Raw genomic sequence first — 27665 nt, forward strand, 5'->3', positions numbered from 1 at the left:
TGAAGTTATTGATTGCAAAGCTTTTATTAACAGGTGTACATTTGCAAGCTTCAAGGCTCTCATCTGCTGCAAGAAGTGATAGTGCCAAAGCCCTGAAGGAGCAAACTGGAAGGGAGCAAGGAGCAACCCACAGCCTGGAGCGGGCAGAAAGGGGTCGTTTGATTCCTGGAAGGATTAAGGCAGCTCCTAAAGCAGCCCCATTCAGGCTGCAGCGTCTGCGAGCGCTGACATCGCAGCTTAACAGGGCTCTTTACCAGCAGTTTGAGAAAACAATTGTACATGCTGCTCTTGAGAGGCTTAAGCTGCCATAATTCATGTTCATACCTCTAACCATGAAAGGATAAAGAAAAGGTTTATTGCAGTGATGTACCGCAATAATCTCTTTGCGGCTCTTTTCTCAGGATTGCTTTAAAGCTTTAGGAACTTCGGAGAGTTATTTGGACACATCATGAGATGTCTGGAGGCACTGGAGTTCTGTTTTGTGGAAAACAAGGCTCGCAATTTATTCAATCCCAACCCTGCCAGAGTGACCCCAGAGCTTGGTAAATCAAGATGCAAAGCCTGGAAAATGGGGAGAACGCACCCTGTCTGCTTGCTGGATCTGTGTGGACCTGCAGTGCAGATACTGCCTAAAGCTCCACACTCACTGCCAGACACAGAGCACAGCCACAGCCTCCAACATCTTTATTCATTCAGGCCCTCCAATGTTTTAAATTGGGATGATTAATTATCTAATCATGAATGCTGTTGGAAATGTGTTATTTTGATTCTTTCAGCACGCAGGGACCAAAAGCTTCTCCTGGCAATTTCTTCCTAAAAGCTGCAATGTTGTCACTGCCACCCTGCCCCACATCACCAGGAGAGAACAGCCAGCAATGGAGAGGGGGAATTAAGGAGCCTGCTGCTGTATCACTGATCTGATGGCTGGGCACAGCACGGGCCCTTGGGACCACACACTGCCAAGCGAATGGGAGTCTCCAGATTCCTTTATTATCATCCTATGAAACTCCCGGGAGTCTCAGCATCCCCTTTCATCTGCCTTGTTCTCCTGCCTAGGTTTCCTTGACCTGTTCTGCTCTGTGCCATAGCAGCTGCAGGACTGGTACCGACGGTCACTCTGCTCCCCTCTAGCCGTGTGCCACAACCCCATCCCCAGGAGATATTGCAACCTGCTTTGCATCAGCAAACTCCCCCTAGAGCCCCAGCTGCAGTCCACTTCATGCTGTGATTTTCCTCCCCATGACCTGTCCATCGCATGGCAAATTTCAGCCCCCCCAGCCCAGCGCGGTCCTTTCCTCCAGCACAGCTCGATGAATAGTGCAATAAAAGAGAGTGGGAAGAGGAGAGCTTTTCATTCTTTATTGGTAGGAACAATTTGTTCAGTGAGAACAGAGCTCTCACGATCACAATGGTGCTCCAGCCGAGTGCGGTACACGCGCTCCCCCAGCACTGAGGGCTCTGCAGAGATGGAGAGGCTGCTGTGTGCTCTCCCCAGCATTTGCTGCCTGTGGGATGGGAGCTGCTCACTGCTGACACTGGTATGGACAAGTTGCAGCCTTTGCCCCTCTCCTGCACCGCACATGCTGTGCAAGGAGGTGCAGAACAGCTCCATACTGCTATGGGTCCTGGCTGCTCTGCTTGTGGGTGCAGATCTCTGACAACTCCCTCTCCACCAATTAATGACAAGTGGGCTCTACCGTGCTGAGCTGCAGGAGGGACAGAGCAGCAGCAGCAGCCTGGGAGCTCCTTGGAGGAGGCTGGAGGGGCACTGCTCAGGGGGCAGAGCTCACCCAGTGAGCAGCAGGTGTTTGCAGAGCATCACTGGGAATAATGGAATGAAGATTTCAGGAGGAAATGCAGGTGCAGTGCTAACAGCAGCTCTTGACTTGGACTACAGAGCAGTCTCCCAAAGGAAAGCACAATAACCCTGGTGTTAGGGCATTTAAAAATAGGCTGTAATGTAATTCATGGAACAAGTCTGAACGTCCATAGGCAGATGGATTTGTAATTTGTCTCTTCCATCTCCAACAACTCTTCAAGGGAGCACTCAGCAATCAGCAGGTCACTGCTTTGGGCCACGCTGGCGAATTATCAGAGCAAGTGTATCCATTTCTCTTATTGCAAACTGCACATGAGAGGCTTTGTGAGAAAAAGACCTACTGAGATCCCACGCGTGTCTCTAACCTGAATGCTAATCCCAAGGGCAGTGCTTCCAGTACATAATATGTGACTGGAGTCAGCCAGGAATCTTCTGAGGAAACAGGCTTGGGAGAAGAGATGTTTCCATGCAGCAGCCGCACAGTTTGGGACAAAGCCTTGGTGGGGATGGGGCAGGGAAAGGAGGGCACAGGGCAGGGTGCAGGGCCGGGAGCAGCAGGGCAGAGCCCAGCACTCAGGGACACAGCTGCTCCACCAGCAGGGAGCAGATGGGGAGATTGCAACGTTGCAGCAGGATCTGGGCCTGGAGGAAGAGTGAGGAGAGATGTGTGCTGCACAGCCTCGGCTGCATGCAGGAAATCTGACTGGAAGAGCTCCGCAGAGATTCCATACAGCTGTCCTGCTGTCCTTCACAACAGAGTCCATCCTGCCTGTTCTTAATTCTCCAAAGACCAAAAGTTGTGCTCACCCCAGGCGATACATTCCTGTTTTAGTGGCAGCCTTTTCCTCCTGCCCCACAGATATGTGCTCCCACAGCCCATGTGCATGCCTGGGTCTGGCCTGACCAAGGCATTTCCCACTGCCATGCCTCACCCACATAAAACCCAGTTGTTCCTGCATGTGCAAGACCCACTGCATGCCCTTGGTGAGCCCTGCTCCCCTGAGCAGGCTGCTTTGTGCTGCTCCACAGCCGGTCCCAAGGGGAGGGCAGGTGTCCATCTGTCCGTCTGTCCGCTCCCATCTTGCAGGGGCACAGCACACACTCCCTCTCTGTGTCCTCGCCTGTTAGCAGCACTGCATCAAGCAGTAAGGGCATCAATAAATAAATAAATATGACTTCAGAAGGGGAAGGGCTCTGCAGGTGGAAGCCTGGCACAGCAGCTCAGAGATGGGGCTCCTGCCTTGGGTCGGTGCTGGCGTGTTGTGTCTGGCCTTCAAGAGATGCTCAGTGACCAGAGAGCTGCAGCCTGCCAGCTGGGCATGCCAGTGTGTGCCTGGGATGCCCTCTGCAATGAAGTTGCAACTTTCCCTATGGTTTTGAACCATTTTTTTCCTATGATTCCCTGCCTGAGCCTATGTTGCTCCCTGTGCCTCTGTTCCTTTCTCTGCTGAATTCTTAAAATTCCACAAACAGGAGCTAAATGTGCAGCACACTCATTTCAACAGCTACAGCACAGAGCCAGATGCTCTATGTGATTTTGGCTCTCAGGTGTTAAAACTTGGCTCCCAAAAGTGGCTGGTCATGCTAGCATGTGACTGCTTGCAAGGATTGCCAGGCTCAAGCCTTTCTCCTGTCCGAAGTCCAGGCTTTGCAGTTCCAGATCTGTTGGGAGAAGGAGTGAATGAAGGCCAGGTTATGTTTGCGCTGTTCAGTGTCAGCCCCATCTGACAGCAGCATGCTGCACTGAACAGGGTTTGCCCTGTGCAAACCTCCTGCTTGTTGTGTGGGGCTTTCCCATATCCAGTACGTGTAGGGCTAAAGAGAAAAAGAGGTAGACAGAGCAGATACCAAAAGCAGAAATGAGCACAGTATAAAGCAAAACAATCTCCCATGCTTCTCCTCCCTGTCTTGGTCAGGTTCCTGTTCCACCTGCAGCCCCAGGCAGCATGAGACAGGACCTTGCTGGGGCTCCTTTGGCCCAGCCACTGCATGCAGACACGTGGTCCTGCTACCCTGTGCTTCTGGAAGCTCTTGCGGAGGATGCTGTGCCAGGAAAACCTCACAGTACTTCTGTGGTCATTTGGCCGTTCACCTCCTTCAGCTCACAGGGCTCTTCTAGCATCTTCCCAGAGCTGGTTTCCTATGCAGTGGCTCCTGCAGAGTGCCTCTCAGTGCTAATCCCCCATCTGTGCTCTCCAGTGCTTGAAGTGCTGGCAGAGCCCTTCCTGGTCCTCTGAATCCTTCATCAGCTTCTCCTTCAGGTGATGCACGATGGGCTATGGGCTGAGATGAAGACGTTTGCCAAGGCAATCACTTCCCAAGCAACCCTGGGCTCAGAGAAGCATGGCTGCGCTTCTACTCCATCTCTTCAGAGCCCTCGTGAGCTCAGGGTGGTAAGGAAGAGAGGCCAGCCGTCAGCTCTCCACCATTCCTGGACACCCAGGGATCTCTGTGCAAGAGAGAAAGAAGAGATGCATCAGGTTTATGCAGATTTTCCTACTAAAAAGCAGAAGAGGGCTTCTTTGCATGAAATAATTAGAATAAACAGATGCATCTCTACATGCACACTTAGATCTGTTGGCCAGAAGATGAGAATATATTTCCTTCTGGTTTTATATCTGTGAATCTACAAAAAGGAAAGAACAGACCCTTTTCTTGATGGTGGAGATACCTGAATGACTGACGTGTTAGATGGAAAAATGGGAAATTAATCTTGAGATAGAGAAAGGAACAAGTACTAGATATGCCTGTGCTTTTGTTTATTGCAAAGTGATATTTTAATGTGATATTTTAACAAGTACACATTGAAGACTGTGGTCTGTGTGGATGTAGGGAGAAAAACAGCAGTGACAAACAGAACGGTTCTGAAGGAAGGAAGAGAAAACATTTCTGTTCTCTGGGAACACAACGCCTCTCAGAAGAACTCTGGGTATCCAAACTGAAGCTGCGCTCCTTGTGCAAATGGGAGCTGAAGTTTCAATGTGAGAGGGTTGCTCTGTAGCAGTATCAGTTGCCAGCATCTACAAAAAAATATTCATGTTCCATCTGCCCTGCCACGTTGTTTGGGGGATGCACAACCAGACACGTTAGGGTATAGTACTTAAGAAGGCACAGTTATGCCCTGAGCAGAAAATCAAGCTCTGGAGAATTTCTTAATGGCAATTTGTTGCTTTGCACCAGAGAAGGAACAAAAGTCTTTCACTTTTTATGTTTCCTACTTCTAAAAAAGCTCTGTAAGCTGCAATGACTTCTGCTGGTACAGTTAGTGCAGTGAAGTGTGAGCTGAGGCTGGCAATCATTAAACACCCAGGTAAGAAGAAACCAATTTGCTAAATCAGCTGCAATTAGATGGTTTGGATAATTGCTACCATTGAGCTTTGCATACAGGCTGCTGCAGGCTATCAGAGACTAAGGGTGCCACAGGTGGGACCCAGAAATCTTCCAAATGTCTTTCGAAAATCCCTGAGATTTCCCATGTGGGAAAACAGCAGTTCCACAACTCCAGTGATTTCAGAGGAGGTTCAGGCTGCATATTGGGAAAATACTCTCAGAAAAAGTGGTCGGGCACTGGCACAGCTGCCCAGTGAGGTGGTGGGGTCACCTTCCTGGGATGCGGTCAGTGGGCACGGTGGGACGGGCTGGGATTGGACCTGATGATCATAGAGGTCTTAACGATTCTCTGATTTCCAGACAGCAGCCCCACAGTCGCTCAGTATGGGACCAAGGGCTGACAGGGAAGGGAACTATACCTAAATATGAAGTCACAACGAGGAGATCAGAGATGTTCTGCGATATGGTACGAGTTTTTCCAGAACAGAACTAGGGAAGCTTCTCTGCTCTTTTCAACAGCTTGAAGCCGAGGGGCTCTTCTTCGACTATCCTATAGATGGAGCTTGTAAGCTTACCAGGAAACCTGAACCAAGCTGTCAGCTACGAGGGCAAAGCCACTGCTACAGAGTCCATCTGGAAAGGAAGAGGAAGTTCTCTGAACAAGTTCATATCTACAGCCAGGAACGACACCCATGGAGCACAGCGAGGATTTCAGCATTCCACAGCCACCGTGATTTAAGTGCCTCCTTTCCCCATGGGAAGGGCTCTGTGCCTTGCAGCAGGGATAACTGCCCTCCTTCTCAGCCCAGCCCCAGATATCCTGACTGGATTCTTGCCCAGAATCCAAAAGAAATCAGTCTTTCTTGATATCTAGATATTTCTAAAATTATTATTGTAATTAGTGACTGTCTGGTATTCCAAATCCAAGCCAAGCTGATTGGTTTTGATAAGATGCAGAAGCTTGATGCCCTTTTTCTGCTCCCCCATTGGATGAGCTTTGCTTTCAAGCTCAGGTTCCTATGGCAACAACCAGAGTTTTGTGTCAGGACTGGTAAACTCTGCAGCATCCAACCAGTGGTCCCCTTGGCTCAGTTATCAAGAACAAGGAGAGCAGGACAACCTGGGCCATGTGGGTTCCTACCCAAGCTCGACCCAAGCTGTGGTGAAGATACAATTCATCTTCACCAACAAAATGCCGGTGAAATCAGCAGAGTGTGTCTCTGTTGCTGTATACAGAGCAAAGCGTGGTTCAGTTCCATAGTGCCGGGACATGCTGAGCCCCACTACTATTGCTCTGGGTCTGGTCTATATCAGCAGCAACATTCTGAAGCCAAGAGGGTCTAGCTTTCCTTTACACTGCAATTACAGTGCTGACGTCAGTGGAGTGACTTCAGATTTATGCCAGTGTTGCTGAGAATGGAATTAAACCTCGCTGATTTACATCACTGTAAAACTGATACATAAGGGGAAATAGGTTTGCAGACACGTCCCTGGCCAGGCACTGACAGAAGACAGGGCTGGCTACCCAAATAACTGCATACCCTGAAGAATCCTTATTTATGGCCTCTGAATGTGTGCGCGTACATAGAAGGGAGGTTTGGAAGATGGCAATTAAAATAAACAGCAGATCACTTCTCCTAAACATCTGCCTCGTAAAAGCAGAAAATCAGATGTTGCCCTGGAACGCTTGCTATTTGCTGCTCCGCGCCCGACCTCTTCCAACATTTCCTCTGCCCTGAATTCCTCCAGGTTCACAAGTCAAAACATCACTTTCAAAACAGAAGTCGCCCGAAGAAGCCTTGTGGTCTCTGCTATTGACTGTTGGGAAGCTTGGATGTGCTCACAGATCAGACATCAGGAGAGGGTGGACCACCTGCATCCCACAAAGCAATGGCTGCATGGAGGTGGGCCACGGGCCAAGTGCGTGCAACTTGCAAACTAACAGTCAGCTGGACATCACTACTTTAAATGCTGGAGATGTTCAAGAAACGATTAGATGTTGTAGTGAGAGACCTGGTTTAGTGGAAAATACTAGTGATGGATGGATGGTTGGATGAGATGATCTTAGAGGTCTCTGTACTTGACTGCACAAGGCAATGCTCCAGCTGACACACGGTGATACCACTTGTCTTTGTTTCATTACAGAGCTCTGATGCAGCATCTTCCCACCACAGAGTTCACCCACAACTCCCAGATACAAGTGGCAGCTTTGGGAATACCTGGCAGTGGCTCTGAACATTTCATAGTGAATCTGTCAGCTTGGGATTCATTATTACTCAGAAGTATTTGGCCACTGCCATTCTCCCGTGTATTGGTATGTGCTTGTTTTGTACTCATTCCCCATGAGCTTTCCCGAGGCAGCAGGGATCCAGCAGCCAACACAACCAAGCATCAATGCAACTTCCCAATCAGCGTCAGTCCTTAGCACAGATTTAACTTCACATCTCCACTTTTTGGTTGTTGTCTTTGTCCTGTAAGCCTTGTTGGAGAACACAAATCTCCCACCACAGAGATGGCACTCAAATCTTCCAGGCTCTCTGGGGAGGTCACTGGCTCTTTGACTGATGTCAATGGCAGTCTGTCCACTAAAACCCAGACCTGGAGCCTCAGTTACTTTAGTGAGAAACTTTAGAAAATGCCCACATCAAACTTTACATTTGAAGGACTCTCTTTTTTTCCTGACAGTTGGTCAATCATTAAAGTAACTCTGGAAAGCAGCCAGAATATGGAATAGCTGAAAAGCAACAGGCTTTTAAAAGCTGTGTTATTTCTCTATCTTGTTTGCTTGCTCCAGCTTTTCTGAGGAACTCGGTTTGCCTCTTTTTTGGTTTTTGGGGCAGTTGGAAGGAGATTTTTTGCTTTGCAATCACTGAGCAGATTGAAGGCAGTTCCCAACAGAGCAGCAATTGTCTTTGAAACTATTAAACTGAACTCTAAAACCTTGTAGTCCCCCAGCAGGAACTCCTGACTGTCAGAGAGCTGGGAGCTGGTGCAATGTTTGCCTGGAGTGTTCATTTTTTGGCAAGTAGTGGTTTTCCTCCCTGTATTTTCCTGACTGTAGAACAATGTGCTATAGCATGTGTGTCCAACTCCACACCTCTGTCAGACTTCACTCAAATGTTGCAACTGTGACACAAACCGTCATTAGGGCAAGAAGGAGGATTATACAAAGAAAAGACATTTTCAGAAGCATTAATGGGAGAGGCTGACTCTGAAACACAGTATTGCATGCACACATCAGGTAAGGCAAATGATTCTTCACTGCTGGAAGCACTGCTAGAAGGCTCAGTGCAACACCACCATGGACAGGCACTCAGCCCACCCTGAGCTGGTAATGCTCAGCACCTCGCTGCTGTGTAGGGCTGAATGTGTTCTCATTCTGGCCAAGTGTAAATTCCATGCATGTGGGATCTCAGTGTGCTCCTGAGGTGCAAAAAGATGATTTCACAACGATGCAAGAAAAAAAAAAAGCCACAAAACAATCCTTTTGATATTCTGCAAGCCTGAAGTCATGATAGAGATAAGTGTGCTTTTATAACCAAGGCCTTGCGTGCCAGATAATGCAGGGAATGCTTTTGTCTTGCTTTGTGGCACACCGTAATTTCCTCTCCTTAGTGTGATGCCAACATTTACTTGTCCTTAAGTTGGGCTTACACCCAGTTTCCTCTGAGGTTTAAACAAATACGGACTGAAATCAAACAAGTTACAGTGAACAGAAAGTCCTTCTCCCCATAGGAACCGAATACTCAAACAGCACTCTCACTCCTCCATCTGCTCTGCACTCAGCGCTTCATTGAAGAGAGGTGCTGGGAGTCCTCAGCTCCTCTCCCACCCCAAGCCAAGGGCACAGCTCTGAGCAACCAGCTCTTCCTGACCCTGCTTTAGCAGGGGATTGGACTGCATGATCTCCAGAGGTCTCTGCCAACCCCAACAATCCTGTGATGCTGTGAAATACACTGCTGTATGCCAGACTCGTGTAACAAAAAAAGACATACATGAAGACACCACTTTCTATATTTTCTTGCCAGCCAGCCGTAAAGGACCTCAGACTAAGTCCTAATTTCCCTGCCCTCTGGGTAGAACGCTGAGCTGGCAGGGCTGTCAAGCACATTTTGTGCCATGCTGGTGTGAAGGGTCACTCCAGGGGAAGTTTCCTTAAGTACTCTTGAGGTTCCCAGTGAATTACAACAGCAAGGACCCTTCACTAAAGTGTCACTCTTGCATTTAAGTGATGATGTGCTTGCAACAGGATCACCAACAGATGAAATAGAAACCCCACCATTGACTTTACTACTAACTTGTTTTCCCCACTAGCTCAGAAGTTCTCTATTTTCCTGCTATGCTGTAAGAAGCAAGCTTTAGTGCAAGTTGCTAAGCTGAGGGCAGAGATGCTCTGCTGAGGGCACAGCAGGGCTGTTTCTCAGGTTTGATGAGGTGGGGTCCCAGTAAGGGTGGCCATTGCTCAAGGCTCATCCTTCTGGGCTGGCCCAGGGGTGTTTATGGCTGCCAGCCCCAGAACACAGGGGTGGGCCACCATCAAGGCAACCATTAGGACAGAAGTTAAGCCCAGTGGCTCAAATACTCCAAGGATCTCTGGCAGATCTTGTAAATGCATTTTGAGTGGCCTGTTAAATTGTTTTGTGCAGAAGAACCTGAAATCAGGAGGCAGTGAGAAATAAGTTTTACTTTAGAAATCCTACAGTGTCACGGGGCAGCTCTCTGGTAACACACCAAGTGCTGTTTTCTATCACATCAGGAAAGTGGAGACATCCCCCTGTGCTGCCTTATGGCACAGGCAGACACACATGGGAGAGTCCTTTCAGCTCTTTGGGAGCTCTTTTCCCATCCCTAGAATATTATTCCTGGTAATGAGAGACTGAGCCAGACTCAGAACCCAATACACAATCAGTAAATCATATGGAGAGAGAAAGGCATGGGGAAGGAGAAGGTCTGAGTCTTTGCTTCTGATTCACTGGCAAGCATCCAAACCAGCTGTCCTGAGGTCTCTCAGAGCACAGAAATCTCTTCTTTCAGAGGAATTTGGCAGTCAGAGCTACACAGGTTGTTGTGATTGAAGTTCTGCCTCATTGAACTGCACATTTCCAGGATGGTTTTCAGACTTGAACAAGGGATGAAGACACAGGTGGCATTCAGGACAGTTGAAACTAGGTAATGCCATGATCCCTTTGCAAACACTCCTGTAAGTGCTGTGCTGTAAGCTTCTGTGACGCAGCTGTGGTTCCCTGGGGTGAGAGGCAGAGAGCATGAGGCATGGGGATGGCTTCTCCTCCCTCCCACATGCAGCACTGCAGCCGTCCCTCTCTCAGGCATTCCCACGTGATGCTCCAGCATGGAGAAGCTCTGATCCACAAGTGGAATGTCCCCAGATATGGGAAATGGTTTGCAACCTTAACGCCAAGTCCTTCATCCTCAGGCAGTCTATGAACCCTGTGCTAGGCCAGGGGCAGCGGGCAGAGAGGTGACACTTCCACCACCTGCAGCTGAGCCCTGCTGAGCTGCAGCACTTGGCTTCCTACAACAGGAACCTGCAGCCTTTGGAGTTTCCTCCCACCTGGTCCTGCGCACATCAGCACTCAAGCATTTCCCTTGCTTTCAGACTACTGCATTTCACCTGTCCTTAGCTGGGAAAGCTGTGTCTCTCCCACCCAGATGAGGAGCCAGGACCCAATGGAGGTCAGTCTGCAGGCCAGGGACACTCGTGACTCTGGTTCCCAAATCTCCAATCTCCAACTGGCTCTCTGCAGAGCTCTGACATCTCTGGTGATCTCTGAGAAGTTTATGACTAACGTGACTAATGAGGTAACACAAAGACTAGTTTAGGCTCACACAGAGACACAGCGGATGCCATTTCACCTACACATAAAATTCTTTATTCAAGTTTGTTCCCTCTCTCTCCTTAGAAGAAGACATTACCCCAAACTCTGCATTATTCATCACTTTAATTTCTTGAGATTGGGATGTGGCAGAGGAAACGGCCCCTGAGGGGTGACTGTGGAGGAAAGTTTCTCCTGAGGGGTTACCATCAGCCCACTGCATTACACAGCTCTGGGTTTGTATGAGTGCCCAGCATGACACAGACCCAAAGCAGCAGTTCCTAGATGTGATTTTGGCGATGCACTTTAAAGCACCCCTATTTGGGAAGGAAGGAGGAGGTCACCGCTCTCTGCTCTGTTGACATTCTCCTGCCACGTGATCTCACAAACCATGAAGGGATGTGGGCTGCTGGGGGCAGCTCAGGGACTGCCCAGATCAGGTCTGTTCAGCTCGAGCTGTTTTTGGTCACACCTAAAGTGTGAAAGAGAAGTTTCTCTCATATATGAGAATCAAAATAAAAAGAAAGAGGTGAGATGTTAATGCTTTGGCGGGGAAGGAAGTGCCCTCTGTGCTCAGGAGTGACTGCGAGGCTCAGAAAGGTCAGGGGTTCTTTTTTAGAATCTGAAGTTGTGAAGACATTTGACCTGGCAACGTGTGGCTGCTGCCAATGGGACGGAGCTGCAGGGCTCTGAGGGGAGCGAGCAGCAAGGAAAGGGGAAAGCAAATGAAAGGGGAAGGAAGAAAGAGAAGTCACAAGACTTAGAGGTTTTCTTAAGGCGGGTGTTGGGGGACTTGCACGGCATCTGAATGCCTGGGGAGAAGGCATTTACGTAACTGTAAGTGATTCAGCAGCGAGAAAAGCAGCCAGCCCCTTCCCTCTGTGTCAGCAGAGTGCGCAAATAACACAAAGGGAACACAAACAGCATCACTGTCTGTCACAGCTGTCCCACAGGGCACACGTGGCTATGGGGATGGTGAAGGTGGGACCAGCCCAGGCAGCTGCACGCATCCCCAGCAGCTCTGCCCTGAGCTGCCATACGCAGCACCAGACACCTCTGCTCCCTTTCCCCTCCTTATGATACGTAATGTAGTAAAAAGGAGTGCTGTTTTTCACCACACAGAAGAGAAACCTTAGAGCAAACAGGTGCGTTGCAGCCTGTGTGTACTGGGGTCACACAAACCTCGAAGTGGCAATCAATCGTGGGTATCTGTTGGTGTTTGGAGGAAGTCCAGCAGCTCTCTCATCCCGTCACATCAGCGAGGAACACGTGAGAAATGCATGGGCAGGGAGAGGGACAGAGTGTGAGCTGTCCTTTAATTCTCTCTTGTGCAACAGATTTCCAGTAACTTTCTCAAAAGTGGCTTGCTTGCTTTGGGAAATCGTTCACATCCACTCCCTACATGAGTAGATGTGGCTCGATGAGAAGAAGTTGGATTTTTTTTCCCTCATCCTGCTCATCCACATCAAAGGGCGGAGCAGAGAGGTCTGTGCCAGGGCTGATAAACACTCCCAGTCTTTACCTGTGCAGAAAACACTGAGCCCCACCACGGCTGAGCTCCCACTCTGCGTTGCTGGACACAGCCAGCGGCATCACATCAGGCACAGCACAGTCCCGCAGTAGGCTGGCAAACAGCATGAAGGCCGTGGTCAGGGATCCAGAGTGGAGCAGGCCCTGCACATGGGTAAATACAGACCTAGCAAGAAGGGCTGTTCTTCCAGAGCCTGGCATTTAGGTGCTGATTGCTCCATAGCAGCCCTCAGGGGTTTTCTGAATACGTGCTGGCAAAAAATGTCTTAAGCGAATGAGCACACGGTTGGCATCTGCCATGGAGAGATGAAAAGCTTTCCCTGTGAGGTGGAGCTCGGCTTGTTGGTGATCTGATGGTTCCAATCCTGGTGACCTGCTGCACTTGGTGGATGCACCCATCCCTCCAGTGTTCATGCTCATCATCCAGTATCAGCAGCTGTATCTGTTTTCATCTGGGTTTCCAGCCACCAAAGCTGAGAGTTCCGAATCTACTGCTTTCCAACACAGTTCTCGCTGGCACAAAACCCAACAACAAGACCTGTCCTGGTCTCCACACAGGGAGATGGAAGTAAGACGACCCTTGAAGAAGTTAATGAAAGGAGAGGAAAAGCCCAGCAAGATCTCCCCAGGAACATGCAGAAATGGCAAGGGCAGAATGCTAAAGGGACACCAGATTCTATTTTCAGTGGTTTGTTTATTGTAATTTCCCTCCTCTTTAGGAAGGGCCAAATCTTACCTCACAGCACCATGACCCTGAAGCAACTGCAGGCTGTGCTGTGAAGCCCAGCTGAAACCTGAGAGCCCATTTAAAAATGGCTGGTCCCAAGACTTCTGCAGGAATGACAGTCCTGGTATTTATTTACGAGGGTTCAGGCAGCTCAGCTACAGCCCTCTGATGGTCTGATATGGAAGGGCTTTCAGGTTTACTGTATTTTAAATAGGTTGCATAGCTATGACAGAGCTGAAGTGATGAAATCTGAAGGCCTCCAGCTTCCTACTGGAGACTCACCAGCAGCTGCACGAGGTTGCTCTGTTCCTCCACTCCTCACCCTGAGTTATGAGGGCTCGCTGTGACAGCAGGAGGAAAGAGTGGGGTTCATGAGCACAGGAGTTTGCAGGAGTTTCATTGGCTGAAATGGCCAATGAAGAACCAGTGATGTGCAAAGAAAGAGTGTTTTCTCTGGCATGGAACTCCAACCAGAGGGAGCTCGCATGGAACTCCTGTAGAACTTTTCATAAACTACTGCAAGTCAAATGAGGACGTCCTCCAGGTAAGAAAGACACACAAAGTGAAATGCATACATGTACTCAGCTCTGTTCACCTCACCTCAAACACCAACCCAGCCTTCTCTCCAGAGAGGTGGGCACCTACTGTCCTGCACCAGGCAAACAACATGAAGATCTGAAGGGTGAGCACAATATACCCATGCATATATTTACACAGAGGAATCCTCTAGAAATGCACAGGAGAATAGAATCAAAGAATCATAAAATAGTCTGAGTTGGAAGGGACCTTTAAAGGTCATCTAGTCCAACCCACTGTCCTGCAGAGAACAGGGACACCTACAGCTCGATGTGTTGTTGCTCTGTAGTTCATGAATAACACTGGTATGATACCATTGCAAATGGGAGTCCCATGAAGTTCATGCAAGACTGAGCAGTTTAGGACAGGATTCACGATACCTGTTGTAGATCTAGTGAAAATTAAATGTTTGCTTTAAGATGACCTAATAGGTCTAGTTTCTATTAATTGTTTGATGGTAACAACCAGTAATTTGAACTCCTGGCTAAAATCAGCGGGGATTTCCTCGGGCCATTACTTGGACCTGGTTTTGTCGGTGCTATAATTAGCATGTGTACAGAGAAGAAGCACCCATTAGCATCCACCGACTTCTCTGTCCCCATTTGAATCAGTGTCTGTGATGCAATTGCCTCCTTGGCACTGGCTTCTGCATCACCCACGGAGGAACGCGGCATCCCTGAATGAATCACCACACAAGAAGGGGAAGGAGGAAAGTTCTCTGTTAACATCACCTTTTTGGTAATCTGAAGGAAGGAAATAGGGAGAGGAAACATTGACAAGTACTCAGGGTTAATGAAAATGGTACGTTTTTGTGGGGGATGCAGTCACTTTTAGGTTGGGCACAAGCATGCAAAACTCTCTGACAAACATAACAGCTAATGACTTTCTACAGCCCCCCTGGTGATGGCTGCCCTCCTGGTGCACAAGGCTGCATCCTGTTCTTCAGGGATCTTGCCCTGGCCTCAGCCTGCTTCAGGTGAGATAGAAAATAGTGCCTCTTCTCTCCAAACACCCTTGCAGAGGATTTGCCCTTCTAGAGCAGACTCCATTTCAAGGCACAGCGATGTGCAGTGAGTCACTGTGGCTCAGCCTCTAATCTAGTGCCTGAATCACAGATGTTTGCCATTTCAGAACATGGTGATATTTTCAGCTATTTCTTCCTGCAACTCAACAAGCACCTCACATAAAAGCTTTTGTGCTTCAGAGAGGATTGAGGTCTTGGGGCATTATGCACAAAGCCCGAACAAACATCTCAACACAGCTGCCTTGCTGTGTTTCAGTAACAGACTGCTTTTCAAGGACGGCAGTGGATGCTGGAAGCTGAAGACCTGCAGTGAGTGTGACATCCTTTGGGCAAGGTGCAGCCACAGGGCTCCCTGCACATCTTCCTGAGCTGCTAAAGGCAAAGCTATTTCAGCAAATTGAGGCTGAAATGGCGTGGCTGTAGCAATGCAAACGCATTTGCCATGCTGACAAGTGTGCCCAATGGACGCACCAGGAGAGACAAGCTATGGTACCCCATCCTTCCCTAACCGCAGCTGCTAGCTGGCACACCGTGCATCACGGAGACACCCCAAAATGACAAACAAAAAGCAGCAATGAGCAGTGGAACTCTGAGAGTGATGCTGTTGCAGAGCCCAAGTAGCATCCCTGGTGCTATTCTGATGCTTCCAGCTCTCCTCCAGGGAAACCCAGCTGTCCCCACCTGCATCTCCTACACAACACCACAGCCATCACCAGGCTGGGCAGCAGGCGGCCGTCCCAGTTTGTCTCTGTACCTGGCAGACATGCTCACTACTCACAGTGATCGTGCCTTGGCAGGCGGCAGAGCAGCTTCTGAGGAGGAAGCGAGCTCACTGCTCACGTTAGAGGAAACCACTGCCCTGCACATGGCTGCAGCTCGGGAAGGAACATGGGGGACCAAGAGGAAGTCATGAATGTTTTGTTTTATATAAACTTGCCTTGAGCCAAGGACTGAGAGGGGACTTTCCAAACACACAGCCTTGACTTTGTGTCTTCTACAAGGAAGAGGAAGAAAAAGATGCTTCAGGAAAGAACCACATAGCAGGGCTCAAGGGCCCCTACTGCAGAAGGGGATGGACGGAAAACAAGGGAAATAAAGATGGCGTATTAGAGTCACAGAATCATAGAATCACAGACGTTGGAAAAGATCCCTAACCATCCATCTACCACCAATACTGTCCACTAAACAACATCTCTCAGTGCCACATCTCCACGGTGCTTGAACACCTCCAGGGATGGTGACACCATCACCTCCCTGGGCAGCCCATGCCAGTGCTTCTCTTTTGGAGAAGTTTTTCCTAATATCCAACCTGAAAGGTTAAGGTAGACACTGTAACTCTGGAGGTGGATTACAGGCACTGGTGTTCTCTGGGCACCTCTATCCCTCTATCTAAGGATAGGATCCCAAGAGAAAACACATTTAAACTGCTTTTTTAATGCCATCTTATCACTCTTTTAGCACTCATGGACATCAGAAGGTAAAAACAAAACAAAACAAATAAACAACAACAAAAAAATCCCACAAAACCAACTGCTGATGTCATCCAGAGAGCAAGCAGGTACTACGTAAGCATATCTGCCCTGTTTCCAAACCAAGATGCTGCTCTCCCCACCTATTCTATTCTAGTCTAGTCTAGTCTAGTCTAGTCTAGTCTAGTCTATTCTATTCTATTCACTGCTTCTATTCAAAATGCAATATATTTGGCAGGAACTTTTTCCTCAGTCCTGTGAACTCTGCTCTTTTGGAGGATGTCCACAAGCATTTCAACCTTTCCACAAGATCTCCTTCCTAAAAAAATGTGAGGTGGGGCTGATACCTTTTTCACTTGACTCCAGCAGGAGTCTGCTGGGATTGATAAAAGCTTGGACACTGACAGTTGCTGGGACATCCATAATATGAAATCCTTCTCCCATTGATTACCTTTCCTCTGTCCCTGCAGCCCTGGGCAGAGCTGAGGAGCCACAACAGCCTGCAGGAGATGGCTCTGTGCCCTGGCTGTAGGATTGTAAGGGGGTCTATTCCCTATGCACAGACTGACCACCTGCTTGTATCTCAGAAAAACCTCTCAGGCACATTGAGAGAGCATGGAGAGGCATTTCAGAGAGAGCAAAGATTGTTCCTGTGTTCAGAGGTTTTATGCTTGGATGCAGCAGACAAGCTCATTGCTAGCACAGCACAGGTAACACATTGTGACCCATCAGCCATGCAGGCTCCAGCATAGGCATTTTGGGGTCTGCTGCAGGGCTGCCAGAGGTGCAGCTCCAGCAATAAGAACCAGATGCAGGCACCAAAGCATAAACAGAAGAAGGAAGCTGGGAGCAGTCAGGGCACCACCAGCATCAAAGCTGAGCTATGGAGCTGGGAAACCCCACCTGCTGCAGGGTAGAGCCCCTGAGTTCACCCCTCCCTGCTGCTCCCAGGAGACACAAGGCAGGGCAGTGCCTACACAGGGTAATTTCACATCAAGTTTGTTCGTATGCGTGCTTGTCTGAAACCAGAGGATTTTGTGCTGCTTGTGAACTGTGATAGTATGCCACTGTGGTGACTCACATGAAAGTCACTGCAGTAAAAATGAGAGCAAGGTCCTGAATGCAACTGTGCTATTTGGTTATCTCTCTATCATGCGCACCCACATCCGTACCAACGCTTGCACAGCTTGTCCCAGGGCTCTGGTGGGGCCAGATAACCCAGGGTCAGTTTTGGGCCACCTTTTCTCACACTGAAGGGCCCTGTGCTGTCAACAAACAAACCAGCTGCTTATGGAGCATCTCAGGTTTGCAGTAGGACTTTCCTTCCATGACAAAATCCCTGGCTTTCCTTCTCACTCCAGCAGTAAAGGAGCCTTGCCGTTGCTGCAATGAGCCTGCTGAGGGTTAACAGGGAGAACACCTGAGCAGCATGGCATGACTGCAGTGTGCCCTGGGTCTTTTCCAGTGTCAGCCCGGGCTGGGATGCGGCATGGGGCTGGCTCAATCCTGCTGCCCTGTGATCCTAAAACTGGCAGAGTGACAGGGTGATGGACGGACACCATGGGCCTGGGCTATCTTGGTCCACTTATGGGTAAAATGTCATTTACGGGCTAAATCACAATGTATGAGTTTGAACAGGGCTGTTTTTCCCCTCTTCTTCCTGCAACTGGAACCCCACCGCAGAAGGTGGCACAGCACAAGGCAGAGGAAAAGGGCTTTAAAAATGAAACAACACTCACCTTCCCTGCTCCATGAGCGTAAATTAGGCTTTGGTCACTTGCCTTGGATAACTCCCCCAGTGCTGGGAACAATCTGTGCATGCACTGCCTCTCTAATGGCCATTCTTTCTCCTGCACAGCTCCCAGCACTGCTGTACCACTGCAGCCACCCCTCTCCCTGCTTGCCACCTCCTTCCTGCTGAAGGATGAGGAGAAAACACTGACATAGGAGGAAAGGGGCAGCAGTCAGGCTGCCTGCACTGATATTCACGTCTTGCTCTCACAGCAGTTCCCAACTCCATCTCTTCTGCACTCCCTTTCCAGCTTCTTCCTCCTTTACCACATGGAATTCAGCTTCCTGTTTTCCGCCCAAGTTTGGTGTTTGAGTCATTTTCCCTCCCAGGGACCGTTTCTCATCCCCATTTGTTTCTTCATCACTATTTTACACTCTCTTTGGGCTACCTTTCATTTTGCCTCTGTTCTTTGGCTGCCTCCATCCTCCTGAAAGTCCTTCTCTTTCTCTCTAGTCTTCTTCACTAACTTCTATGTATTTATGAATCTGTTGGCAGGGAGATGAAAACCTCCTTACAGACAAAGGCCATCAGTAAGCTGCAGTTGTTCAAATCCATGCTGAAAGGTTGGCTTTTCCAAAGAATTTTATCACTATTTTTCATCTTCCAAGATGAAAAATTGAAATTCTCAGGCAGAGAACAAAAAGATCTCCAGATCACTGTCATTGTACGTCCTTCCCACTCAGCAGCTCTGTACCAAACTCTCGAGCCCAGCTTGTCTCTACAAAGAGCCCAGACTCACATGGAGGCTCAGTATCACTACGGTATCTTGGTCACAACGCAATGTCACCACGATCTGCAGGCAAGGCTGATAAGGATTTATCTCAGCATCATTCTCACACACAACTAACCAACCACAGAGCAGATAGCTTCCTGCTGGAGCACCAGAAGCAGCAGAGCTTTGCAGACTTGGTGGGACACCAACCTCAGCCGTGGTGCCAGTGGAGTGCTATGGGCAGGGCTGGCAGCTGGTACCCCAGCAGGACAACCTGGGTAAGGATGGTGACAGTACACTCCTATGTGCTGCTGCACATCTCCTCCATCCCACTGCCAAGTGCGTAGTCATATCAGGTCCCCAGGATCTCTGCTGCAATGTGGCAGCATGTGGTAACCTTCTCATGCATTTATCAGAATGCGAGGCGTCTCTCACTAAGCAGTGTGATTCCAGGGTCAGACCTCAAGAATCTTATCTTTTCTCAGGAAAAAAACTTGCCATTCATTTCTATAAGCCCGCTAAAACATGATTCCAGCAGTGGGGACCCTGCAACCCCATGGACATTGTGTACAGGTTTTTTGAAGGCTTCTTCAAGGCTGCCCAGACTAACTGCAGTCCATGGGACCTTCATCCAACGCATCCATCATGGTGGGCACCTTTTGCTCAGATGCAACCTGGCTGCGGCAGGAAGAGCAGCATGGATTTGGGAGAGATAAGAAATGCTCTCAGCAGTGTCAGTTTTGCTTGAGCTGATGGTTGCAAAATGTCCGAATCTCAAGCGGAGGGCCATCCCCACCCAAGGATGAACAAACATTTCTTTCATCCAGAAAAGATTAAGGAGGGATTTTTCACACTCACATACACTTAAGAGGAAAAAATATTTACATGAAAGAGAAAGGACTTGGCAGGGGTTTTGCAGAGGCCCTGTTGCTGTTTATGTGTTTCTCAGGACAGGGTTGATGCTGTGGAGCTCAGTGGTGGAGCCTGAGCCCCCCCAGCTGCCCAGCAGGGCGTGAGCGGGGCTCCAGGCAGTGCAGGCTGCAAGGAAGCCGTGTAGCAAAGACACAGGTTGCTCTGGTAGCCACCGCCGTGGTTTCCTAATGCCATTCCTTTGGCATCGCAATGGACCAGAGCCAGGCAGGGCTGTGGGAGCCTCAGTGCAAGCCCTGAAGTGAGTACTGGGCTCTGGGCACCTCTAAGTACCAAGGACAAGGAGGGACATAGGGAGAGCTGTTCTCCGGTCTGAAGGCCCTGTTGGAAAGGAACAGTGGATAGCAGATGGGGTTCCCACCTCTCCAGGATCCCTGCAGTCAGCAATGGCACCTGTTCCCATCTGGAACCTTTCAGCCTTGAAAGCACAAAGTTACAAAATCATAAATTACTGTAATTTGTGCATCTACTGTATTTTGTAAGAGCTCGGTGTGGTCCCTTCCCATCCAAGCTGCACAGTGAGCCCTGCTGCTGTTTTGGAGAGAAGCCTTGAAACACACAGGACACACATCGGCCTTTGCTGCCAATGCTTTCACTGTGGTTTGAGTGGCATAAGGAATGCAAATTGCGTGTCACTGCCACACGCCGGGCTGCGATCTTGTTTAGCATGAGCCATGCTCTTCCTTCACCCCTCCTGAAGCAGTAACAGCAGCAGCATAACAGGGCTGCACACCTGGTAACAGAAGGGGGTGAGATATTTGTCCAAAGACCCCCCAGAAGATTCTCCAGCCCTGAAGGAAGATAAAGCAACTTGAGACAGACAGAAAAGATCCATCACACTGTGCTGCTGTCCCCCCACTCCAGCCAGGTGGTTCAAATCCTCATGGCTGCTTCAAGCCCAGCCCAACCAGGTTAGGACAGAGACACAGCAAGACCTCGCTCAGCACACAGCAGCACAGCACCAGGATCTGTAGACCCTTGCATGACTTTCCTGGGTTTCACCTTCCCATCCCTACAGACATTTGTTTCTTCCCGCTCCCAGGGAACACTGGCACTGGAGATCAGCAACAAAGGATTAAAGCTCAGCTGTCTCCAGCTCTTCTCCATCCTCACCACACAGGAGGCACACATGACTGCAGCTGTTTGGTGTCCAAACAGGCAGAGCAGTAAGTGAGTTCCCCAAACTTAGGGGACCCCTAAGTTCCTATAAGCCCTGGAGATGAAGCAGAGAAGGCCTTTTACAGGGGGTGCTGAGCACCTGCAGCATCCTCAGTGCTTCCAGGGGAGGCAAGCTCAACGTGCAGCATAAATGAATGGAGCTCTGCCACTCTACATGCTCTGAGCTCCTCAGGTGCTGGGTTAGTTTCCAACAAGACCTGAGGATTTACTCCCATGGAATAAGCAGGACAGCTTGAAGCAAGGACACTTGACTACAAGCGTACCATAAATACTCTTTATTTTAACACAATGTCAACCATTAGGACCTGCAATAAATACTTTAACTTTTGAACATACATGTCTTCATCTAGCTAGCACAGCGAAACACCTTTACATTTCCTTATTTATATACAGATCTATATATCACTGTATATAGATAATCAAGGTATATACACACATATACATACATATATCTAAATATATATGCACTTGTGCAAAAATGGCCTTACCAAGGACAGTAAACCAGAAAATATTTCCCACCCCACTCTTGCTGGCACTGGTAATATTGCACTGAAAAGGTTCCTGCCCTTGATAGGGTGAGAAAACAGGAGAAAAACTCAAACTGTATGCATGGAGAAGCAGCGAATCCACTTTTTTCCACAATAAAGAATGTATTTAAGGGTCAGGGCTAGGTCCAGCTCCTACAGACAGATTTCACCACACTTAGCAGGAGAGACAACTTTCTTCCAAGCTGTGTGTAAACTCAGTTCCAGAGTGCACAGCTCTGCCCAGTCCTGGGACGCACTACCACAACCACAGGAGCTCTGTGTTCCCAGTTGAGCTGCTGTACTTTGTTCTGTGGCTGTGCCCCAGCTCTGCCTGTACCAGCAGCTGCAGTGCGGGCACAAGGAACATCTCTCAGCAGGCACGGTGTTGCTGCCCTGCTCCATAATATCATGAGCAGCACCTACACGTTCCCCTGAGTGTCCCTTGCAGCTGTCGCTGGAGGAATGTCTGTGTAAGGGTGTAGCTACCCCAGCTGCCAAACGACTGTGTGTTCACAGCCCGGGCTGTGTGTCAATTGCAAGATGTTCTCTACGAACCCAAGAAGAAAGGTTAGGGCTAACGCTTTCAAAACATGGCACGCAGCTCTTACAAGTCAGCAAACACTGCGGCTCAGCTGAGGAACAGGGTGCTCCTGGTGCTGGATGTTCCTGCAAAGGTGGCTGAGGTGACAGCCTCCCCAGTTCCCCATTTCCACCCTCCCTGCCCAGAGACACAGCCATGGCCGGTCAGGGAACCTCTGTTCCCCTGCTGTTGTGATGGGATGACACTTAGTGTTTGCTGATGGACAGCACAGAAGGGAACATGCAAGGCAGGATGTCCTTCCTCCTGCCAGAGGAATGAACATGCTCATAAACTCATCTTTTTGGGAAATGGGCTCATCGTACCAGTGAATACAAACACTTGGATGCAGAGGGCTGGCGAAGAGAGGGGAAGAAGCCTTTCCCTCAGGCAGAGTGGTGTTTGGGGCTGCTGGCAGCAGTGCTGTAATATCAGAAGGGCAAGAGATGCTGAGAGAGCTTGCAGCCTGTGGTGTGCTTGCAGCCAGCCCTGTAAATGCTCTCCCTCTGCTGCAAAAACACGTTCCTTATAGTAAATAAATACATAAACAAGCCCTTAGAAAAACACAGCAGCTGTGATGTGGCAGAGCACGCTGTGTGCTGCTTGGAGACACAAGGCTCTCCTCTCTGCGCTGAGCCCTGGCCTGTTGTCAGGCATTCAGGAGGGTTTGGTAACTTCAGCCTCTGCCATCCTCCCTGCTGTATCCACTGCTCAGTGTTGTCTTTAACCAGGGCTCCTAAGGAATAGCCACAGGGTCTGGGCCAGCCCCCAGCACCCACACGACAAAGATACACAGAGGGGCATACTGTGCATCAGTAACACCCAGACAAACACATCGGCACTGGGGGGATCTGCTGCCCCACAGCTCCCCAGAGCCACAGTGAGCGAGGCTGGGTTTCAAGATCTGTGCTTCCCAGAAAGCAGAAGGTCTCCAGAATTGATCCCAAGAAGCAAAGGATTGACATAAGGCAGCAGCTTGTGATACTCTGCCTGTTTTAGGGGATGGAGCTACAGCAATAACAAAGGGACCCGCAGTGAGAACGGTATTTTGTGACAGCACAAAAGCTGCAATCCTGCCTCTCATCTCAACTAAGGCATTAAAAACAGTAACAACCTCTCTGGCTAAAGTGACTGAAAGCATGAAGGTACAGGCATGCCAAGCTCCAGCTCACACCCACCCTTTGGGCTGGCACCATCCCGCCCTTGCTCTATGCACATCGTGGCCGCAGCACAGAAAGCAGCCCATCAGCCTGCAATAAGAACCCAGCATTTCATCACAGTGCTTGTCCTCTAATGAAGTTACTGCTGTGTTTTATCAGATGTACTTAACCCGAGTCAGCCCTCTGCTAGTGTTAATCCTGAAATGTGCGCGCTGGGTTTCCCCTGACCCTAAAATCACTGTAGCAGCTACAGTTTCCTGACTTAGTGCTCCATTTCTGAGTCCCTGGCATACATCTGTAAGTTCTTTTCATTACAACGCATTTCAATAGGCAAAGGGGATTCCTTTATTCAGCTTTTCTTTTCTCATGAAATAGGAAGGGTTAATCAAGTTCAACTTCATTGGTGCCACAACATTTGCTACTCTGGTATTTATCTCTTTTGGTTCCAGCTGCTTCCAGAACTGAGCAGAAACCTCACCAGTTTTACTAGTAGTGTCTTAGAGGAAAGAAATCAGCTTTTCAACATTCAGACATGGGTAAGCTAGAAGTTTCCTAACAGTGCACCTGAGCACTGCACTGCAGAGGTCATCAGACAGACAGACATCCTCCGTCCCTTCCACATCTCTGTGCTCTGCACACTGCAGCAGTGCTGCAGTCACCCATTTCTCATCTCTCAGCTCTGGCTGCATACGACACCAACATCTGAAGTATGAGTACAGCCAGCCAAGCAAGCAGAGTGATTATTTGGACAATAAAATCCTCATCCACAGCACATGCTGTTGAAATGCAAATAGTAGTTAATAATAATAAAAAACGCACACAGTAACTGAGATGTGGATGCTGGATTTCTCCTGCCCCTCCACCAGGAGCCATCACCATGGGACACTCCCTCACCTTGCACTCCTGCTAACACCAGCCTAGGCAGGATTAATGGCACAGAAAAAATCAATCGCTTCCACCAAGAGGCTAATTTTCACTTCTTGCTTTGTGATAATCATGACCCATACTGAGCTGAAGTGCATCTCCAATGCGGTGCATCTCTAACCTACATGGGGCACCGACACCAGCCGTGCAGCATAGGGCCTCTTGCCTTTCAGCCCTTTACAGTAGGAAGCTGAGAGCACCTGACCCCACACCAGGTCTCCCCTGCCAGGACAGCCTGTTAATGTTTATCTGAGGAGCAAATGTTTTTCCAACTTGGCCTCCTGCTTCCCGCAGCCACACACCGCTCTGTGCCATCACACCCCTCTCGTCTGTTCACGCTGTAATGTAAAAGCTGAACCCAGTGACTTGGGGAGTGTTTGGGCACTGCTGAGAGCACCAAGGAAGGTGCGGATGGGCACGGGCAGCAAAGCTGGCAGTGACACAGAGCTCTGCTGGACACATTCCCTGCCGCTCTGTAGCACGCACCAAGCTGGAGAGGCTGCAAACGGAGCCGAGCCAGCACTCAGCTCAAGGCTAGGACAGGGCTAAGGGCTGCCTGTCCTCCCAAACTGAATTGGGATACCTGGGGGAAGGCAGAAGGCAGCACGAGGATTTCCAAACCCTTCCCCACAAATCCGGGTGCGGCTTGGTCACGAGAAACGCTGAGAGCTCAAGGCTGAGTTTGCAGCCGCCCTGAACCTTGCAGCACCAGCGCTGTCCTTACGAGCTGATCCCGACCAGCGCGCCCTGGGCGTAACCGCGAGGGCAGCAAAAGGAGCCGCGGTGAAGGGGCTGCAGGAGCTGCAGAACCTCCTCCCCACAGAGCAGCCCAGGTGGGTGCGAGCCACCTCCTAGAAGCGGTGCCAACAAGACCCCCCGAGTGCAGGCAGGGAGAAGAGCTCCCGCGGGGCGCGGGCCGTCCCTCCCCCATCTTTCCCACGTGCTTCTGAACACAGCACTTTCACATCCTCCTCGGCTCCCCTCTTTCAAATTGCAGCTGCGGAAGAAAGCAAGGGGGGAGCTCCATTTCCGCCCCGCGATCGCTGCTTTCTTCCAGCGAGGGGTCCGAGCAGCGCCGAGCAGCACGGCCACCCCGTCCATCCGTCCGTCCGTCCGTGCGTCCGTCCCCACCTGCCCGCCCGCGTCTGCCGCCGTGACAGCCCGTGCGCCCGCCGCCAAGTGCTGCGGGAACGCAATGCAAAGCCTGCTGCAAGGGAGGGAAAAAACCCTTCACAAACAAACCTACCAACCAGCCCAGAGCCGTCCCGCGGCCAGGGCTGCGCTGCCGGACTGTCAGCCCTCAGCGACAGAAAATAAAACCCTCCCTACCCACCTCCTCGGGCTGCCAGCTGGGAACCGAACTTAAACCGGGCGGCTGCACAGCTTCGGACTCGACAAAAGGACGGGCTGCGACTGCAGTAGCGTATCGCCCAGTTTCCCAGTACCACATTCCTGAGTCCCACAGTCACAGTGTCACATTCTGGGCAAAGCCTCCGTTTATTTCTATCCTTATTTCAGCGGAAAGTCCTATAGCACTTGGCAAAAGACGCATTCGTGGCTGTTGTGTTATTTTTTCCTTTTTTTTTTTCCTTTTTGTTTTGTTTTGTTTTTTTTTCCGGGTGTTGTTTAAACTTTCCCACTGACAGCAACAGGATCAGATACAACCGACCGAGCTCTAAGCATCCCTCGGGGGGATTTTGGGGCAGGTGCTGCACAGCCCGGGGAGCACGGAGCTCCCGCAGCTGCCGCCAGCACCCAGCTCATGAGGTAGTTCAACACCGGCCACAGCCAGGAAGTTCCTCTTGGGACGAGCTTTCTGCACAGCCTTAAAATACCATCCCCCCTAGCACTCCCCCCGGCACAAGGGACCTAAGGTCGTGCACTTAAATTCATAACCCCTGCAAGCAGCCAGCCCACCCGAGCCACCCGGGGCTGCCTTCCACCTGTTTGCAGGAGGTTTGCTGAGTTTTAGGTTTCTTGCAGCCATTGGGGTTTAGGTGAGCTTTAGGAGAGGATCGTTATAACTATCAGGCTTTTGTATTTCCTTAGAGAAAGGCTCGTCGTTAGGAGCAGTGTGCCACGCCAGAGCCCATCGCGTCTCAGAGCTACCCGCTAGGCACAGTACCTTTGCAGTGTAAAAAGTCCTCGGGGTGAGGGAAGGAGCCCTCTTCGCAGAGCAGCTCACAGGCTTTATCTGGTGCCAGGGGGTAGCCGTTGTCCTCCTCGTTGTAGTCGCTCCTGCCATTGCTGTTTGAGTAGCCGTTGGCATACATCTTCAGAGCAGACCTGCGGAGGCACAGGAGCTCCTGGAAGGCGTACCTGAAGTCCGGACTCCGGCAGTAGATCAGGGGGTTGAAGGCAGAGTTGACATAGCCCAGCCAGTTCAAGAGAATGTACACGTACTTGGGGATGATGTCGTCCTGGATGACGTGCACGATGTTGACGATGAAGAAGGGCAGCCAGCACAGCGTGAAGGTGCCCATGATGATGCCCAGGGTCTTCAGGGCTTTGTGCTCCTTCAGGAAGAATTTGGAGGAACGGCGGTGCCCGGCTTTCCCGTTCTGGTCCTGTTCCTTATTCTGGATGTGAAACCTCCCCTCACTCCGGTCTATCTTCTGCAGCTGCTTCTTGGCCACCTGGAAGACCCTGGCGTACACAAATACCATGACCACAAGCGGCAGGTAGAAGGAAATGATGGAGGAGGCAATGGCATAGGCTTGGTTGGTGAAGAAGTCACAGCACGTGTCCTTCTCATAGCAGAGGATGGCCTCGTCACGGTCTGCCCGATACCAATGCATCTGGATGGGCAGGAAGGAGGTGAGGGCCGAGATCGCCCACACCACCAGGATGACCACGCGTGCCTTGCTCTTGGTCAGCAGGCTCTGGTACTTGAACGGGGAGGTGATGGCAAAGTATCGGTCCACAGCGATGACGCAAAGGGTCTCGATGCTGGCCGTGACGCAAAGCACGTCCAGAGAGGTCCAGAACTCACACCAGAAGTTCCCAAACTTCCACATCTCCATGATGATGTGGCAGGCACCGAAGGGCACCACGCCCAGGCCCATCACCAGGTCGGCGCACGCCAGCGAGGTGATGAAATAATTGGTGACCGTCTGCAGGCGCTGGAAGCGGGCGATGGCAGTGATCACCAACACGTTGCCGAAGACGATGACCAGCACGATCAGCGACATGAGGATCCCCATGCCCACCACCCACACGTCCCGCGACACCGTGGGGTCCGCGTCGCTCTGGTTGGCGCTGACGTTGCCGCCGGGCAGCTCGGTGCCCGCCACCCCCATGGCCCCCCAGCCAGGTCCCCGGGCAGGCAGCGGGGGCTGCGCTCAGCGTTCCGGCGTCGTGGCGCTGCGTCGGGCTCCGCGCATAGGGGACGGCAGGTGCGGGCGGGCTGGGCGCGGGGGCTCCCGCCGTGCGGGGCTGTGCGCGCTGCGCTGCGCTCCGCTCCAGTTCGCTCGCTCCTCACCCCTCCGAACCCGTCCCACGGCGGCTCACCCGCCAGACTGTCCCCAGCCCGTTCGGCGCCGCCGAGCTTATAGC

General features: G+C 50.5%; 1 protein-coding gene across 3 annotated transcripts; it reads right to left on the minus strand.

Annotated features, from left to right (window-relative positions):
* ADRB2 (adrenoceptor beta 2) lies at nucleotides 1–27665 on the minus strand. Of its 3 annotated transcripts, none has more exons than XR_014886535.1 (2): nucleotides 25444–27665; nucleotides 1–4268 (listed from the first exon to the last, which is right to left on the minus strand). XR_014886535.1 is itself a non-coding variant. In XM_010719047.3 (2 exons), the coding sequence occupies exons 1-2, from the start codon at nucleotides 27407–27409 to the stop codon at nucleotides 4234–4236; spliced, it is 1209 nt and encodes a 402-aa protein (XP_010717349.2). In that variant the 5' UTR covers nucleotides 27410–27665; the 3' UTR covers nucleotides 1–4233. The 3 variants fall into 3 exon arrangements, 1 of the variants encoding a protein (XP_010717349.2); XR_014886534.1 differs by having other exon boundaries at nucleotides 12166–27665; XM_010719047.3 differs by having other exon boundaries at nucleotides 26236–27665.

This window comes from Meleagris gallopavo, chromosome 15, assembly GCF_905368555.1.
Source record: "Meleagris gallopavo chromosome 15, MGAL_WU_HG_1.1, whole genome shotgun sequence".
Taxonomy (NCBI): domain Eukaryota; kingdom Metazoa; phylum Chordata; class Aves; order Galliformes; family Phasianidae; genus Meleagris; species Meleagris gallopavo.

Coding starts and splice junctions, on each gene's coding strand:
- ADRB2 (XM_010719047.3), bottom strand. CDS start 27,409: ATGGGGGTGGCGGGCACCGAGCTGCCCGGCGGCAACGTCAGCGCCAAC. Junction 4,269..26,235: donor GGACTTTTTACACTGCAAAG/GTACTGTGCCTA, acceptor TCTCTTGCACAG/AGATCCCTGGGTGTCCAGGA.